The 18,764-nt window shown below is 39.6% G+C and overlaps 2 protein-coding genes across 4 annotated transcripts in view; one reads left to right on the top strand and one right to left on the bottom strand.

Annotated features, from left to right (window-relative positions):
* Positions 1–18,764, top strand: part of COG5 (component of oligomeric golgi complex 5) — a 244,561-nt gene that overhangs the window by 52,104 nt on the left and 173,693 nt on the right. The gene's annotated exons all lie outside the window — the stretch shown is intronic.
* Positions 435–8,870, bottom strand: GPR22 (G protein-coupled receptor 22). 2 transcript variants are annotated; one of them, XM_018569024.1, is made up of 2 exons: positions 8,470–8,870; positions 435–2,080 (listed from the first exon to the last, which is right to left on the bottom strand). In XM_018569024.1, the coding sequence occupies exon 2, from the start codon at positions 2,053–2,055 to the stop codon at positions 754–756; it is 1,302 nt and encodes a 433-aa protein (XP_018424526.1). In that variant the 5' UTR covers positions 2,056–2,080; positions 8,470–8,870; the 3' UTR covers positions 435–753. The 2 variants fall into 2 exon arrangements, with proteins under 2 accessions (XP_018424526.1, XP_018424527.1); XM_018569025.1 differs by lacking the exon at positions 8,470–8,870 and adding an exon at positions 7,844–7,895.

Below are 18,764 nucleotides of genomic sequence, written 5' to 3'. Positions count from 1 at the left end.
GAATAATCACATATTGACCATCGTGAGAGCTGAAAACCTCTTCATATCAAAGGAAGTTGCTGCAAGCAACATATTCAAATGCAGCACCTTAGTTTGGAAAGTCCTAGCTGAAAAGAAATCAATAGGTCCTATACAGTCATTTTGTCAGCCTTGCCTACACGTACAAAAGCTTGAAATGGGCCCAAAAACGCAGTCTTCTTTAAATAGGCCCGATATTTTGACTTAAATTTAAAGACCTAGTTCCTCTTTAGTAGACTATAGTACAATCATTATTCCTGCTTTGTTTCTGTCCAAATGAGAAGGCGACATTTCCTGTTTAGACCAAAAATATGTCATTTACTTTCATGTATGGCTAGAACATAAGTTACTGCTCACAATCCTGTGGTAGTAAATAAACATGTCTTTGTTCCAACGGGTTTCAGCAGATATTTTATTCCAAATGTCTTAACTTTTTTAAAAGATATATATATATATATTATTTTGCATTAATTTTTCTCTTTTCTTATAAAAGGAGTTACACATAAATGTCTTTCTGTGAACAAAATATCAACAAATTTATACACATTACATGAACAGACTGCCATGCCCAATGACCTGTAGTGTGAAAATCAAACATCTATCCTAAGTACAATGTATTGAAAATATACAGTGTAATAATCAATGTAAAAATAAATAAAAACATTCCTTTGTTGGCAGTGTTCTTCTCCTGTTTATACCTGTCTTTGCTTCAGGAAGAAAAGCCACAACACTAAGCTAGTCAGTGACAACCTGCGGTGATAAACATTTCTGCCTAGCTTCATTGTCATCAGTTGCCATTTGTTTACTCCTCTTGGGTTCTATCCATGAATTATGGATTACAGCATTATTAGGCATCGGATCAGCTTCCACAATTGAAACAACCCTTTTTTTCATTTTGCTTTTCAAAACCTTTTGGAATTTTTGCCTTGTGAATGCGTATAGCAGAGGGTGGAAGATGGTAGTTCCATAGGCCATGACTAAAAAGCAAAGTCTAAGTTTTACCAACAGGTCACTTGGACCTAGACATAAAATAGTTGTATTCAATATAGAAATGGGCGTCCAACAAAAAAGAAAAGTTGAAATAATCAATAGTGACATTCTGAAAACTCTTTTTTGCCTTTCACGTCTTTCTCTGTGCCTTTTGACTGCTCGGCGGAGGGCAATGATCACAGATACGGAAGTCCTTACACCAAGCACCACATTCCTACCTCCACTGCTTTGTGAGACATCCGTGGTCTCATGCTGTGTAGCCAGAGAAATAGTTTTTTTCTTGCGTACCTTCTTCTTTTGCCCTGTTGAGAACCTTGTGCCAATTCGAATGTTGAGAGCCTGGAGTATTTTGCTGTATGTTATTAACATCACGACAATTGTGAAAAAGAAGATGGGTATCTGCACCAGTAGGTGGTAATACATCCCAAGTTCTGTGTGGTATTCATTAGCGCTGACACACAAAAGTGTTTTGTTCTCCCAAGTGTTTTCACTTTGAAAGCTAAAAAAGCTAACTTCAATGAAGGGAATCAGAAAAGCTAGGAAAGAAACTATCCACGTCGATGTCATCAATGCGAATGCACGGCCCATAGTTAGAATACGATTGGCAGGTTTTACTGAGATGTCATAGCGATCCAATGTGATAGCAAAGACATTGACAGCTGTGGAGACACTGGCAAAGGACACACAGGCTTCATGGAAGCAGCAAATCAATGCACTATTGCTTTCGAGTGGCAACAACAGGATCACAGCCGTCAGAGGAATACACCCTACACATATTATCACGTCAAGCACATGAAGATTCATAGTAATAATGTTGCTGACGGAATTGATCAGGTTGGATTTCATGCAGTAAAGAACCAGTACGGTGAGGTTACTTCCAAGGCCCAGAACAATTTCTAGCATGAGGAAACAGGTAAGGGAAATTTGGAAGCTGAGTGGGTATGACAGTGGTCTGTACATGTTGGTGCTGACGTCGTCAATCTCATCGCGGACTGTTATATTGGCCTCAGACTGCATGTTGGTGTCCAGCAAGAACATGAAACACATTCTGTTGAGATAGGCAGCATGAGTCCTGTGAGAAGACAAATACAATATCAGAAAGGCAAATCGTGAAATGCGTACATGTGTTGTTTTTTTTTCTAAAATGAGCAAATAAATAATTATTACACATTGCTTGGTGCCACATTTAGTATGTAATGACAATTTGTCACATATATTTTTATGTCTTCCCTGGTTCCTTTTAGAAATGATTGCTCTTAGCTGGCAATTTCAAGTGTTCTGCCGACTTGTGGTAAAATACACATGCCTACGTGGAAAATTTAGATCACGTGTACGTGGCTTTCAGAGTCACTTGGGCTTGTTTCTGTTACCGCGTAAAACCTATCATGGGGGAAACTGCCATTGCTGACTTCTACCCTATAATGGTACCTGGCTGGCACTCATGTTGATGCTTTGGTTTTAGTACTTTCTGCGTCACTTATCCAGAAACAGTATGCAGGGTAGGAGTTGTGACTTTTTTTCTGACTTTTGTTTGTTGAGTGCTTGCTCCTGGTCTGTAACTTGGAAGCCAGCACAACAAGCTAACTACTATTCTAAAACTGAGGCTACTAATGGCAGCATATGTATTGTTGTCATGGCAGGTGTACTTTAGGTCGCTCTTCAGACATCAAATTTGATAAAATAATGCCATGTAGCACTGTATGTAGAAGACTATGTCTACATTATATGGGTATTTATGTTAGTTATTTTCACGAAATGGCATCTTTATGTAAAAATAAACAGGGTACTAAAGAGCAAAATAAAACCAAGGCTTTTACCCTAAAGGGATTGTTGATGTAGCTTTCACATTTTTACATGCTTTATTTTCTTAACTGTGACATGATTGCTTAGCTTTTATTTTCTTCAGTTTTGGATAGTGAGAAAAATTTCTGTTCAAATGTTTCTATGTGTTAACCCATTGGGTAGATGTTTAACTTTTTGACCCTGTCACACCTGTCTAAGGAATGGGGGTGTGGTTGTCAATGGAGCAGGAATCCCCAAACCGCAATATAAATATATTTTTATTACCCTTGTACAGGCCGAGACCTCGGGTGAGTCTCCCTTTTCTTTTTCTCCCTTATTTCTTTCTACCCTATTCTTTTCTCTTCCATTTCCCCATTCCTTTTTTCTCCCCTCCTTTGGATCTTTGTCCTATCGTTCTCTTCTAACTTGTCTTCTTGCCTTACTCATTAAGGCTTTGCCCTCGCATGTTTACAATATGTTTTTTTCTTGCCTTATTGTTTTGTGGACATTGCCTGTGACAAGTAGTATGTAGTGCCATTTAGTTGACTATTATTATGCTGCCTTGCAATTCTGGTTGATTACTTATTTATTATACTCCCCTTGTCAAAATGTTTTCTAATGCCCTCCTCCTATATTGTGTTGGAAAACTTTCAATAAACTTTCAATAATAAAAAAAAAAAAATGTCAGAAGGTTTAACCCTTTCCCATCTTATTAAAAATTGTGGGTGATGTCCAGTTGTTTTTCCTATGCTCACAGGAAGTGAAGGAAGATTTCCCCAATAGGACAATGGCCACAATAAAACCTTAGATGCCTCCTTGACATGCATTATGAAAAGGAGCAGTAAAGCACAGCCATGATGTAGTGCTGCAAAGCAGGAAGTAAAACATGAGTATGCACTGAGTAAATATGGCTCACAAAAACATGTTTTTATTTTAAACATCACATAGTTAAGATAACTTAAATAAAACTCTGTTTTGCTGGTAAATCTAAAGAAAAAATGGAAAAGACCATATATTTCCACTTAAAGGTGTGCCTGTCCTTTAAGGTATCCTTGTAACCCTAACGTCTCTTCCTTAAAGCTGTCAAAAAGCTATTATACATGTGGAACAAAGGTGATCTATTATTTATAATTATTATAATATAAGTGTTCTGCCGTACCTAATAGGATCCACAGCTTTACATTTTTTTGATACAGCTGTTAGAATTTTTATTTCAATACCTAGTCACTAGACATTGTCCTTGTTAGATCTGTTCTGTTTTCATCTCTGGGAGAGTTAGCAGCCTAATCAGTGATAGCAGCTTCCTACAAGAATCCCAGGTTGTCGAGCCTGTGATATGTGACAACAAGTCACGCTGTTGTGATGCTATCTCCACTTTTCCGAAACATGATTTAAGCGCTGTAAGAAAAGGGCATTGCTCAATATGAGGTCTATTTGCTATGGATGTATGCAAAATATTGTATATCGGTCAACAATATCCCTGCGCTTCACAAGCATATAGACTATACATATATTTAAATGTGCTCTTTATTTAGCTCCCACTGATTTTCAGCCTTTGCAAGTCCCTTAATTTATGCAAATTTGCTTTTAGTCTGTACTGTTGTTGCTATAGGAACAAGCTGGAAGTTCTGCCAAGTTTAATGTTGCTAAATATTTTTCTGCAATGTTGTTACATTTTTCTTACCAATGGGCTTGTTTCTGTTACCGCGTCAGCCTATCATGGGGAAAATTTATGAAACGTCATTGCTGACTTCTACCCTATAATGGTACCCGGCTGGCACTCATGTTGATGCTTTGGTTTTAGTACTTTCTGAGTCACGTATCCAAAACAGGTATGCAGGGTAGAAGTTTTGACTTTCCTCTGACTTTTATTTGCTTCATGCTGGTTCCTGGTCTGTACCTCTGAAGCCAGACGCATCCAGGCAACTAGTATTATAAGACTCTAATGGCAGTCTATGTATCTCTTTTATGGATAGGTGCACTTCAAGTTGCTCTTCAGATATCAAATTTGATCAAATAGCGCCATGTGGCAGTTTATTCAGAAATGTCTAATGTTTATGCTTAACAGCTATATCTATATTATATGGGTGTTAATTTATATTCATTTTCTTTAGACATCCAAATTGATCAAATATCCACAGCGCCAAGTGGCAGTATATGCAGAAGGTTGTTATTTTAAAATCCACTCTTCTAATATATACACTTAACAGCTATATCTGCATTATATTAATGTTTATTTATGTTCATTATTTTTACAAAAGAGCATCTTTACGTACAAATAAATTATAACTAAAAAGAAAAATAGAACCAAGGACAAGGAGATGAGAAGGTTAAAGATTTGGTAGGATGAAGAACTATGTACAAAATGTCTTATTTCAAGGTTTGTGTTTTATTTGACAGTTGTAATTTTCAGTGACAACATTATATTTTTTCCTATATTCAAAAGCACCTCATATGTGAAGCCTTCATTAAACACCCGATGGCCAGCAATTTTGGACAGTTCACACCCTGGAATATCTAGTTTAATTGTAGCTGGAGACGCACCGGTTTCTAAAGTCTGTGCTGTCCTTTTGTGTTGTGAATGTGTCAAGCCGTATTTACACTTCAGTGTTCTGGTTTTGTGCGTCTGTAATGTGATGTCTGTTCCAAGTGTATCTCACAAGAAGTGAAATTCTGCAGGACCAGACAAAGCTCAGAACACATTTATCTACAGTATATTCCCAGTAAACACAACTCAGGACATACCCTTTTTTATTTTTTGGGAGACCCTAGCTTTCTTTTGCTATACTTATATTTTGCGTGGAGGAATTAAATATTAAGGGTAAAGTGCATTTCTGATCAGCTTGCATGCAGCTTTTTATTTGGGCTCTGAAGAAAACCTGCTTTAGTTTTCTCTGTATAGTAAAGGGAAAGCTTCTACAGAAAATGGAAAATGTGAGCCCTGCCAGATCCCACGCTGGCCAAAGATAAAGCATCAGTCCTGTGTCTCAGGCGCTACATTTCCTGTGGCCCGAGTGTGTGTCGAGGGAAGCAGAGTTAATTAACCGAATTCATCTTTTGTATCCCTGAATCTATTAACTTGCTATGAGTAACAAGCTCAAATGAGAAGTGGGATGCATGGAGACAGCTAGCAGGCAACTGTGCTTCTAGGCAGCGAAGATGTTTGGCAGAACTTGGCACCATGCTGCTAAACACCTACCTGCTTCCTTCTGCCATAAGGGACCATTTAGTTCACTAAAGCATCTTTTCAGAGATTGATACATGATGTCATTGTCATACTGTCAGATGCTTGTAAAGATGTTCTGTAGCTCTGTTGTTCAGCAGGGGTGGAATCTATTAGGCAATTTACTACTGCTCTCCAAATGGATATTCTCTGCTTCACTTTCTTGTTCGAAGCTCAGGTTTGTTCTGTTTAAATGTTCCTTAGTTCCTTCATCTCTTTACCACCATATTATACGAATAATACATTATACTATATAAGGCTGATTTTTTTTTTTTACCATTATTAATGGTCATAATGTTTTCAGAAACACAAATCGCACTACTTATTATTTGATATTGCTTATGTAAAAATAGCTTGGAGATATCATAGTTAAATTACTTGTTATTACAATTTTTTTTACTTCCTGACAACTAATTTAAGGGCCACTTCACCCGGCCGAATGTCCAATTCGGGCACCTGTAGGCACGAATGGAAATCTGTTTAGCCTGAGCCGGCACCCTTACCTGCTGCAAGACCCGCCGGCTTCCACATATGCAGAGAAGGACCCCGGTGCCACGTAAGGCTGCCCTAAACGCCTGTCCACATCAGACAGGCATTTTACAGAGCAGCCTTATGCAGTGACAGGGCCCTTCCCCCTGTGTTTGCGGAAGCCGGTGGGTCCTGTAGGCGCCGCCTCCTTGAAACAGGAGGGTGCATTTTGTGCAGAATGTACTCTCCTCGCTATTGACGGTGTTGTATCTTACCTTCTATGGAGGATGCCTGTAGGCACGTGCCTACTCTGCCTAATGGTAAATCTGGCCCTGACACTTCCCTGGTCCTGTGAGTTGCGTTAATACATGTGTAGGTTGCCAGTGCACAGAAACAAACCAGAAAACAGGCATATGACATTTTTTTCCAATGCAGTTCCCCACAACCAATGGCAGTGTGTTACCCAGCACTGTAGTATGCTGCAACTCTTGTTTAACGGAGCTGTGTTGCCTTAGTGCTTAGGGTGCCATTTAAAATGCATGCCACTGCAACGCACAGTTCACCCGATCACAATGGTGTGTTTGAGTCCTAGGTGTCCAAAGCCCAGACATCTAGTATTACTATGGGAATTAAGGTGCCCATACACCTTACAATTATCTGCAGATTTTCTGTTGTCAGATGGAAAAAGTGCAACAGATTGGCCCACACAGTTAAGTGTAGATGGAGGAATCTGTTGCACTTTTTCCATCTGACCACAGAAAATCTGCAGATAATTGTAAGGTGTATGGCCAGCTTTTAAAGTGCTTACCATTTCTTTTGCATAGAATGAATGCAAATCAAAACAGCTTCACCAAATTTCTAGTCTCCTTGTTGTCACATATGCAATTTCCCTCAATAGACTCTGCTAATTCCTTTTTGTACTTTCGAGCCCAGGTTATAAGTAAAGTCCATTCCACACGCGTGGGACACAATGAGACTTACTTTACCTCACAACCTTTAAGTGGCAATACTAGTTGTTTTGGCCTTTAACAGAAAAAATTGTTGCATCTAGCTTTTTTTGTACGGGAAATATGTGTATTTAATTAATGCTTAAAGTTTAAATGCTTAAGTACTTGTATGATATCATGGTTATGCAGATTCTGTTTTGAAATTACACTTCCCATATGCATTATAATAGACATTTTTATACTGATTTTTTATTTATTTAATTAATGGTAATGTTCTTCCTTTGCAGATATACATGCACACAGATAGATTACAACCTTACGTGCAGTGTTTTTCATATCAGTATACCCTTACACGATAGTATTCAAATGCCTTTTATCATAGTATACAGTTTAAAATTGAGTGTTTTCTATTTACCTTTTTTCTTCATGGTGCTTCTACACTTTGCCTGGCATTGATTAGTGACCAGCATTCGAGACAGTATGTCCCCAGCCTGCTAGCAAGTAGTTTCCAGCAGACATAGTGAGCCTCCCCTGCACTATTGTCACGATTATGTCTGAAATTAATGCAACTTGAATATGCCCTGTGAATGATGCGTGTGTGCCTTAATTTGCTTTTTGTTTATCACCCTGCTTACAATGCAAATAAGTTCTTTCAAGTCTAATTCACTCTTGTGATGGCCATGCAAATATTAGAAAAATAATGACTGGATAACGCAAATGACAAGAGGTACAGTGAGGAACAAGTCCCCATTACATGTTCAGATGAAAGTAACACAGTTTTTTATAAGCTTCCTTGTGTATATGCAATAACTTATTATCTTTTATCTGAGGAATTTGAATTTAATTATAGTGGATACGTATACCAGGCACACAAATTACTTAGGAAGCATTAATACATGAATTAAATATATTTTTGCCTTTTAAAGTATTATACGTGTTTCTCTGTTTTAAGACAGTCTAGGAAGTCCAGGCTTAGCATGCATTACAAGAGAGATCTATTATACAACTCCATGCCATGTGAAAAGTGATGACAGCACTTACCTCTGCCAAAGATTAAGGATCCTTTGTGAGCCACTCTTAATTGCTTCATCTTGTTCACTTGTAAGCAAAGCCCACAGGAAAGCAGGTGCTACATATCTCTCCCGAAAATGATCTTAATGAAAAGATGTGCTTGTGCTGAGCCATTGTTTCAGCATAGTGCTAACGTGCAGAGCGTGTACTGCTGCTTTCAGGCTGCTGCGGTCGCTCGTTCAGTCTTCCCACTGCGAAATCAATAAGCATCTGAAAATACATGATGAAAGTAATTTAACATACTGAAGACTGCAGCTCTCAGGAGACATGAGTGAGGTCCTGTCTTTTTTTTCCCCCCCTCTAAGAAGAGCAGTAGTGTTGGATGTTAGGTCTGCTTTTGCTAAATGACAGCTTGCTTCGTTGCTTCCCTTCACTGCAGAGGGATGCAGTGCATTCACTAATTTTGATTGGCCAGATTTGCTGAGCTTTAGAACAGCACTGCATTTTAAAATTCTCCTTTTTAAAACCTTTTCTTTAGAATCCCATTTGAAGACTTCTTGTGTGTAGGAAGTCTGAGCCTTTGGTTCCATGTATAACTAGGCTTTACAGTCTCTGGAAAAGCTGCTGTTTTTCAGAGACTCTTGCGTGAATTAAATCATGATCTGTTTGTTTTATTTCACTTGGTTTTTTTTCCTTTAATATGCTTCTTGTGTTGATTTGATTTAGGAATGCTTAATATAATTAAAATCTGAAAAGCTGTAGAAAATGTGAGGCGTATATAGAGATCAGTCTGTCTTTGTGAATGCCTTGTGCAGCAGTTAGATTTTGTAGTTCGGCCACATAAAATTGATCTATTGATTTGTTTACATGTAGCGCCGCTTCTACAATTTGCTATTGGCGGATCCACACTCAAAATACAGAGTGTATTATTTTGTCTTTTCCTTTTTAGTCATTCTCTTAAAAATACACTTATTGCCCAACCTATTTTATGCTGAAAAGGTACATTTAACAGTCTAAAAGTAGACTGTTAAAAGTTTGCACATATTACACTTTTAGCTGGTTACATTTTTTCCCCTCATAATTCTATCTATTAACCACTTATCTAGCAATAAAAGACAGCTTTTTTTTTTTCAGGGGGACATCTGTTTTATGGAATATAAGATCTAATGTTCCTGCTACAATCACAGACACACTCTCGGACCAGTGTATATACAGTCATGGCCAAAAATATTGGCACCCCTTCATTTCTGTCAGATAATGCACCACTTCACATGGAAAATTGTTGCAATTGGGGGGGGGGGGGGAGCCAAATCTGACACATTCCACGCAAAACTCCAAAAATAGACTGGGCAAAATTATTGGCACCCTCAATTAATATTTAGTAGCACAGCTCTTGGAAAAAAAATAATTGAAATCAATCGCTTCCTGTAACCGTCAATGAGTTTCTTACACCTCTCTACAGGAATTTTGGAGCACTCTTCTTTCGCCAACTGCTCTGGTCTCTCAGATTGGAAGGGTTCCTTTTCCCAACTGCTGTTTTGAGATCTCTCCACAGGTGCTCTATGGGATTCAGATCTGGACTCATTGCTGGCCAGTCAGAGTACTCTCCAGCGCTCTGTCTGAAACCATTTCTGGGTGCTTTTTGACGTGTGCTTTGGGTCATTGTCCTGCTGTAAGACCCATGACCTCTGATGGAGACCCAACTTTATGACACTGGGCCCTTTCACTGCACCCCAAAATTCTTTGGTAGTCTTCAGATTTCATAATGCCATGCACACAGTCAAGACATCCAGTGCCTGAAGCAAAGCAACCCCAAAACATAAGTGAACCTCTACCGTGTTTGACTGTAGGGACTGTATTTTTTTTTTTTTTAAAAGCCTCATTTCTTTTTCTGAAAACAGTAGAATGATGGGCTTTACCAGAAAGCTGTAATTTTGTTTTGTCTGTCAACGGCACATTCCCCCAAAAGGATTTTGGCTTCCTCGGGTAAGTTTTAGCAAACTCCAATCTGGCTTTTTTATGTTTCTGTCTCAGCAGTGGGGTCCTCCTGGGTCTCCTACCATAGTGTCACTTTTCATTCAGATGGCGAAGTATAGTGTGAGCTGGCACACTTGTACCCTGTGCCTGAATGTCAGCTTGAATTTGTCTGGAAGTTGATCGAGAGTCTTTATCCACCATGCCAACAATCCTTTTTTGCAATCGTTGATCAATTGTTCTCTTACGTCCACGTCGATTAGCTACAGTGACATGGGCTGTTAACTTCTTTACAATGTTGCGCACAGTGGACACAGGCACATAAAGATCTCTGGAGATGGACTTGTAACCTTGGGATTCTCCATGGTTTTCCACAAAAACCTGTTCTAAAATCCTCAGACAACCCTTTGCTGCTCTTTCTCTTCTACATGCTCCGTGTGGCACACAGAGACACACAATAGAAAGATTGAGTACATTTTTCACAATTTTAACTGGTTGTGGTGTGATTTCTATATTGTCAGCACCTTTAAATTGATGCAGGTGAGTTTAATTACAAATTACAGGAGCATCACAAACTTGGAATGCAATAATTTCTTGCAATTTGGAGAAGGTGCCAATAATTTTGTCCAGTCCATTTTGGAGTTTTGTGTGGAATGTCATATTTGGCTTTTTTCTTCTCCACTTTTTTGTCATATCAATAAAAACAAAAGAAATGAACAAGAGAATGCCTAAACATTTTGTAATTGCAACAATTTTCTGTGCGAAGTGGTGCATTATCTGACAGAAATGCAGGGATGCCAATATTTTTGGCCATGACTATAAACCAATTAAACGACCAATATACACTCACCGGCCACTTTATTAGGTACACCTGTTGAATTGCTTATTAACACAAATTGCTAATCAGCCAATCACATGGCAGCAACTCAATGCATTTAGCCATGTAGACACGGTGAAGATGACTTTCTGCAGTTCAAACTGAGCATCAGAATGGAAAAGAAAGGGGATTTAAGTGACTTTGAACGTGACATGGTTGTTGGTGCCAGACGGGCTGGTCTGAGTATTTCAAAAACTGCTGATCTACTGGGATTTTCACGCACAACAAATCTCTAGGTTTTACAGAGAATGGTCCGAAAAAGAGAAAATATCCAGTGAGCTGCAGTTGTGTTGACAAAAATGCCTTGTTGATGTCAGAGGTCTGAGGAGAATGGGCAGACTGGTTCGAGATGATATAAAGGCAACAGTAATTCAAATAACCACTCATTACAACCAAGGTATGCAGAATACCATCTCTGAATGCACAACATATTGAACCTTGAATCAGATGGGCTACAGCAGCAGAAGACCACCACCGAGTGCCACTTCTGTCAGCTAAGAACAGGAAACGGAGGCTACAATTCACATGGGCTTACCAATATAGGACAATAGAAGATTGGGAAAACGTTGCCTGGTCTGATGAGTCTTGATTTCAGCTGCGATGGTGGTGTGATGGTTTGGGTTATATTTTCTTGGCACACTTTGGGCCCTTTAGTACCAATTGAGCATCATTTAAACGCCTACTTGAGTATTGTTGCTGACAATGTCCATCTTTTTATGACTACAGTGTACCCATCTTCTGATGGCTACTTCCAGCAGGATAATGCACCATGTCACAAAGCTTGCATCATCTCAAACTGGTTTCTTGAACAGGACAATGAGTTCACTGTACTCCAGTGGCTTCCACAGTAACCAGATCTCAATCCTATAGAGCACCAGCAACTGCATGATGCTATCATGTCAATATGGACCAAAATCCCTGAGGAATGTTTCCAACACCTTGTTGAATTTATGCCATGAAGAACTAAGGCAGTTTTGAAGGCAAAAGGGGGTCCAACCTTGTACTAGCAAGGTGTACCTAATAAAGTGGCCTGGTGAGTCTATGTTGCACTGTGGGAGATAATCAAAGCTCAGAGAGGACACAAGTCTAGAATAGGTTATAGCACCAACAGGTTGATGACCCCTGATATGGGTGAAAAAAGAGCACATTGTATGTATTGCTTATCCATGCAGTGATCTAATTAGCTGACCATGTGGCAGCAACACAGTGCAGAAAACATGCAGATGCAGATACAGGTCAGGAGCTGCAGTTTGTGTTCACATCAAACATCAGAATGGTGAAAAATTGTGATCACATTGATTTTGGTAGTGACTTTGTTTTGGATTTTCAAACAGTCTCTAGAGTTCTCTCTGAATGGTGCAAAAAATATCCAGTGAGCAGCAGTTCTATGAACCAAATTAAAAACAAAAAGTCTTCAGTATATCAGTTAACCAATCTCTACAACTGTGGTAAGCAGAAAAGCATATTCAAATGCACAACAGGTTAAACCTTGAGGCAAATGGACTTCAACAGCAGAAGACTAAGTTGGATTTCACTCCTGTCATCCAAGATCTGAAAACCTGAGACTGCAGTGGACACAGGCTTACCATGACTGAAAAATGAAGCCTGGTCTGATGAATCCCAATTTCCACGGGGGCACATGGGCTGTAGACCAATTACAGAATCTGAATATAATGGAACGCCTTTGAGATATGGTTGAACCACAGTTTCACAGCATGAATGTGCAGCTGTCAAATCTGTAGAAATTGCCTGATGCAATCATTTCAACAAGTAACACAGTCTTAGAGTGTTTGTGGAATGCAAAAGCAATGCCAAAAAGCATTGAGGCTGCTTTTAGAGCAAACATAGGCCCTACCCAGTATTAGTACAATGTTCCTAACACATTTCTTGGTGAGTGTATATTAGCCCATATTCCTTTTGTATGTCTATTACAATTTGTTAAAAGTGTAGTAGGGCATGTTGGGCTTAAATGGTGATGACTGCTAAATGTCAAAGGTTCTGTTTAGTCTGTAGCTGCTAAAGGTCAAACAAAATGTCCATTGTTTTTATTAAAGTATTGTTTCTGTGGGAAGTATCTTTCATTTAAAGCCCTACAATATACAGAATATTGCTGCCTGTTCAACAAAAGCTGATCATAGATGTCAAATGGCAGTACTGCTATAAGATTTTCTTTAGAAAGATTGCTATTATTGAAATCTGTCAGCTGATGGTATATGCTGCAGTCTTTTGACATGCTCTAGCAGTGATTGTTGTCCAGTCCTGCAAAAATCAACAGGATCGGACGACAGTCATTTCTTGTGTTTGGATATCTTAAGTTAGACCTGTCAGCCTTTCTAACAAGTTAAAACTAGAAACCTTGTCAAAGAACAGTGAAGGTAATTTATTAAAACTGGAGCAGACAAATCATTTTTGCAGATCGCACTGGACTGGAATGCAGGCACTGATGTGCCACGCGTTCTGGTGCAGGCGATTGCACTGCGGGCGGTGCATTGACTTCAATGCACCGCCACGCCACTGAACGCGGGAAGCTGGCCGGAATGCGATACAGTGTATTCCAGTGGCTGACCGGTCTGAAACGCACTGTTTTTGTGTGAACCGTCCCTAACTTAAACTGAAGAGAGAGGCTGATTGGTTGTCATGCACAACTGCTCCAGATTTTGTCTACTCCCGTTTTGATAAATCCCCCCCGTGTGTTTTTTACCTTCTCTATAAGACAGAAAGCCCTCTTTAGTTTGTCTCTTATCCTGGTTTCACTCTGGCCTTAAAAGATCAATTTAACTGACTTTAGGACTAAACCTCACCCACCTGCTGTGCTTGTGTAGCTTTACAGACACAAAGCCTAATCTGTGTAACATTAGTTTTTCAAAAGTTTGCACACCTATACCACCAGTGAAGTTGAATGTGAGGCAAATGGATCAAACAATATATTCTGACTCAAGGGCCACAAAGTTTCAGAGTCTATCAATACGAAGCAATAAATCTAACTCCATAAAAAGTGAATATTATACTCTGCAAGCCACATCAATTTGCAAAAAAAAAAAATCCTACATCAAAAATTCACCCAAGACTGCCTCTCAGTTCCCACAAAACACCTTTATTTCTTGCATGTTAGATTGAAAAGGGAACATATAATAAATTAAACCCACCTCCTTCTCAAATTGGCTAGAACAAGATAAAAAAAACAACTATAGGTATACCACTGTTTGTGGTTACTCAGAATATATACATATGGCATAGAGTCCAATCATTTATTAATATGTCAAAAGATGATACATTGTATAAACCATAATGGTACCAAAAGAAAATATCAAACAATGCTGATGGCATAATATTCAGTGTCATATAAATGTAATATAATGATAACTGATGCTTGAGTGACCATAACGGTATAATTTTATATAGGATATTATGCACCTTGTCCACATTGTTACCCAATATAGGTGAAAGACACAACAACTGTGCTATATTAGCACCTGACCAAATGTTACCAAATGTGTACTTTGTGTAGTTAGACTATATGATAATCCACCTTAAAGATAGAGTAGAGGACATGGAAGCCATACTGTGTCAGCACCTGCTAACTAGTGCCCTGTGTATATAAAGGTCAAAATTACTCTGTCCGTAGAAATTAAAATAAACGAAAAGCTTGTAAAAGAAAATGTTCTTTAAGTACTTACCTTTCTGGGGAGTGGTAAATCCAATCTGCACTCTCTTGCAGAGCTACAGCTGCCACTGGTATAGGACATTTCTGGTTGTATGCCATGTTCCTGCTGCACAATGTCGTTCCATTAGCCAGCTGATATGTTATTACAGGGCACTGCTTATATTCATACAGGACACTAATTTTTGTCTCTTTCTACAGGATGCTGTTTTTATTTTTAAAGACCGGTTTAATGTCAAAATTTGGCCTACATAGTTTTTTGGATTGTTTTCTCCCTGAGTATTGCAGCTGGAACAACTGCATGTCAGCCAGGAAACAAGCATTTTTAAAAGGATATAGAAATTATGGCAATAGTCATATTTCTTTTATGACAGGCACCCTTTATGTATAAAATCTAAGTAATGTGCTAAATGTAAATGTTTTTTTCAGTATTTTTCTAAGCACTTTTCACCGTCTTCCAGAAAAACTGAATTTTTTAATGATTCTGACAATGTCCATAAATATTTTCAGAAAAAATCTTCAAGATGTTTAAATCTTTGCTTCGACTATTTCAAGTTAAGGTTTCAGACTGATATTCTCCAATATAAAGCTGGCAAATTCAGTTCATTCATAATGTAAATTCATTGCAGGACATTTTTGGCCTGTACAAAAAAAAAATTCTTCTAGCAGTGGAATGCATATTAGATGTACTTGACAGGTAGCAGAACTTGTAGAATGTGACTGCCCCGTTTTAAGATCACTAGGTGCCTGTCACTGGTGTACTATCTGTCTTCAATATTGCAAGTAATTATGTACTGAGGAGTTGTCCTTTATTGGGTTTTTTTCTCAACTGAAAGCATTGTTATTTATCTATTGGAAGGGGTTATGTTATAGTCTAGGGCGGGGCACGGTAGGGGTCAGGTGGGGCGACTGGTGGCGAGTAACTCTTAAGGCCTGGCTAGTAGCTCAGGACTTGAAATTTTGAGCCCTGTTATAGTCCCTAGCAGTGGCATCACAAGGGGAGTGCGGCCCGCACCTGGGTGACACCATTGGAGGGGTGACACCAAAATGACTCACAAAAAAGTGAGTCTGGCGTTCGGTCATGGACCGAACGCCCGACAGTATCAGGAGAGAGGAGGGGACCCGGCGGCATACCTTATCCAGCCGGGTGACTGTCCCCTCCACTCTCTGCCGGCGTCCGTCACCAAGATGGATGCAGGTATCAGAATACTGCCGCCCGTGCGCGATTACGTCACGCGCATGCGCAGTGACGTCTCGGCGGGGTGACACTCGGTTACCACTCTGGTTGTCACCCAGCCTCGGGACGCCCCTGGTCCCTAGCAACCTAAGATATGCTAGGGAGCGAGAGAGGGCATATCTGGATTATGAAGCATGTCATTAGTAGTCAGTACTAATAACATGAGGGGGCCCTGACTTCAGATTTTTTTCAAGGGAAAAATGTATTTTCTGTATGTGATATGATTTTTATATATATTAATAAAACCATTCTTCAACTAGTTTTGCAGTGTGGCAGGGCACATTTTCCTGCTGAAAGATGCCACTGCTGTCAGGAAAATCCGTTTCCATAAAGGGCCAAGGTTTCCCAGCAGAACATTGCCCAAAGCATCACACTGCCTCCGCCGGCTTGCTTTCTTCCCATAGTGCATCCTGGTGCCATCTCTTCCCCAGATATTCATCAGACCAGGCCACCTCCTTCCATTATCTGTGGTCCGGTTCTGATGCTCACGTGCCCATTATAGGAGCATGGGCACCCTGACTGGTCTAGGGCTTATCAGCCCCATATGCAACAAACTGTGATGCACTGTGTATTCGGACACCTTTCTATCGGAACCAGCATGAACTTTTATTTTTTTATATTTAATTTTTAAAAAGAATTTCAGCTACAGTAGCGTTTCTGTTACATCAGACTACATCGGCCAGCCTTCGCTCCTCACATTCATTAATGAGCCTTGGGTGCCCATGACCCTGTTTCACCTGGTTTCCTTGCTTGAACCACTTTTGGTAGGTCCTGACCATTGCCAACTGGGAACATCCCTCACATTAATAAGTTCTCCATGGTGTTTTTTAACTATTTTGTCACACAAAACAGTTTACACATATGCATTTCCATACAGTATTTAGCTTTAAAGTAAACCTCACTAGCCAATGAATGATCAGATGCTACTTTCATTGAAATCAGCAGGTCTGCCTGGTGGGTTCAGAGTTGTTGTAGGTAGCACAGTGGCTTAATGGTTAACATGTCTGCCTTGCAGCACTGGGGGACCCCAGTTCGAATCCCATCCAGGAAGTCCCTCTGGGAGCTTCGGTTTTATCCCACACGCCAAAGTAGAGATGTCCCCATACCTATACTACTATCTTGTACTAGTGAAAATGCCTCAATGCTAAAGGCTGATAGCGACACTTTAAATGTTTAAACCTGCTTGCTGGGGACCTCGCAGTATCTGTCTTTGACGGCGCTGGCTCGCTGGTCCACATCTCCTCCTTCTTCCTGGTGTCTGCAGAGACCAGCACAGCACTGGGCAGCCCTACACCTGCCCGTACAGCCATGGAGCCCTGGAGAGTCCGGCACCCAACCGCAGAGCCCTGGAAATTTCGGCACCCGCATGCAGCCCTGGTGAGACTGCACACAGCTCTGTATAATCATGGATTGATGTAGTCCTCTATTGCTGGTTGCCATTCTCCATTGCTGAATAATCATGGATTGCTGAGATCTGTAGTCCTCTATAGCCGGTTGCCATTCTCCATTGCTGTATAATCAATGATTATACAGCAATAGAGAATGGCAAACAACTATAGAGGACTACAGATCTTAGCAATCCGTGATTGCTGGTTGCCATTCTCCATTGCTGAATCATGGATTGCTGAAATTTGTAGTCCTCTATTGATGATCGCCATTCTCCATTGCTGAAAAATCATGGATTGAGTTACATCCAGGGCAAAAGGTGATTGGCTGGCCCTTATTCTCTTAGTCTGCACCCTCCCGCAGAGCCCTGGTGAGACCCGCCGTCTGTGCTCTGTTGTACATGGTATTAGAGGAGGCTAATGAACAGGTTTGGGTATTAACCCTTGTTGCATTTAGGAACACATTCCTGCTCTGTGCCTCCTTTATGTAGTGAGGGGAACTGGCTTATCCAAAAGGCATAGGCATGTTTTTTTAAGGGCCATAGAACACATTATGGTTTTTAAAAAACAAACTGTGATGAGTCTGAACATAGTTACTATCTTTTGGAAGAAAATTTTCCTGTTTAACAGTAAAACCTGATATATAGTACCATGCATAGTTAATCTGTTGATGATACATTTATGAAAGTACCATTACTTTGTCTTTTTTATGCAAAGACTGTTTACCATTAAACGTTTGTTTCAATTTTTCTATAATACATTATAAATACATTCTGTGTATCGATTATGATCTGCACATTTTATTGAAATAACTTTAAAATGTGACATCTTTTAATAAAGTCTACCATTTGTATTAAAAAGAAGTACAGATCAGTAATACAAAATACATATTTTTCAGCAATTAAATTAGCCACTGCATACATATTGGTAAATATTTTATACTTCTCTATTGTTGATTGAGGGACACAGCTGCATTCAAAAATTAGTTTATATTGCCACCTACAAGAAGGCGCTAAATACAATTAAAAAAAAAAGCACACTAAGGGGGGTCACTAAATAGCTAAACCCTACTTCTGCTAGAGAGCACAGTTTTACTCTAGCATTGAAGAAGGGAGGATGCTTCTCTCCAAACTCCTCCAGTTAAGGCTTTTTCCTGGGTTTTCTCTTTGCACTTTTACTCCTGTTGTTCCT

This window comes from Nanorana parkeri, unplaced genomic scaffold, assembly GCF_000935625.1.
Source record: "Nanorana parkeri isolate BGI_ZX_2015 unplaced genomic scaffold, ASM93562v1 scaffold1276, whole genome shotgun sequence".
Taxonomy (NCBI): domain Eukaryota; kingdom Metazoa; phylum Chordata; class Amphibia; order Anura; family Dicroglossidae; genus Nanorana; species Nanorana parkeri.
Note: the sequence above shows the minus strand (reverse complement) of the source record. Positions and strands in the feature narration are given on the sequence as shown.

Bases quoted from the DNA above. Each gene is read 5' to 3' on its own strand.
- GPR22 (XM_018569024.1), bottom strand. From the start codon at position 2,055: ATGTGTTTCATGTTCTTGCTGGACACCAACATGCAGTCTGAGGCCAAT.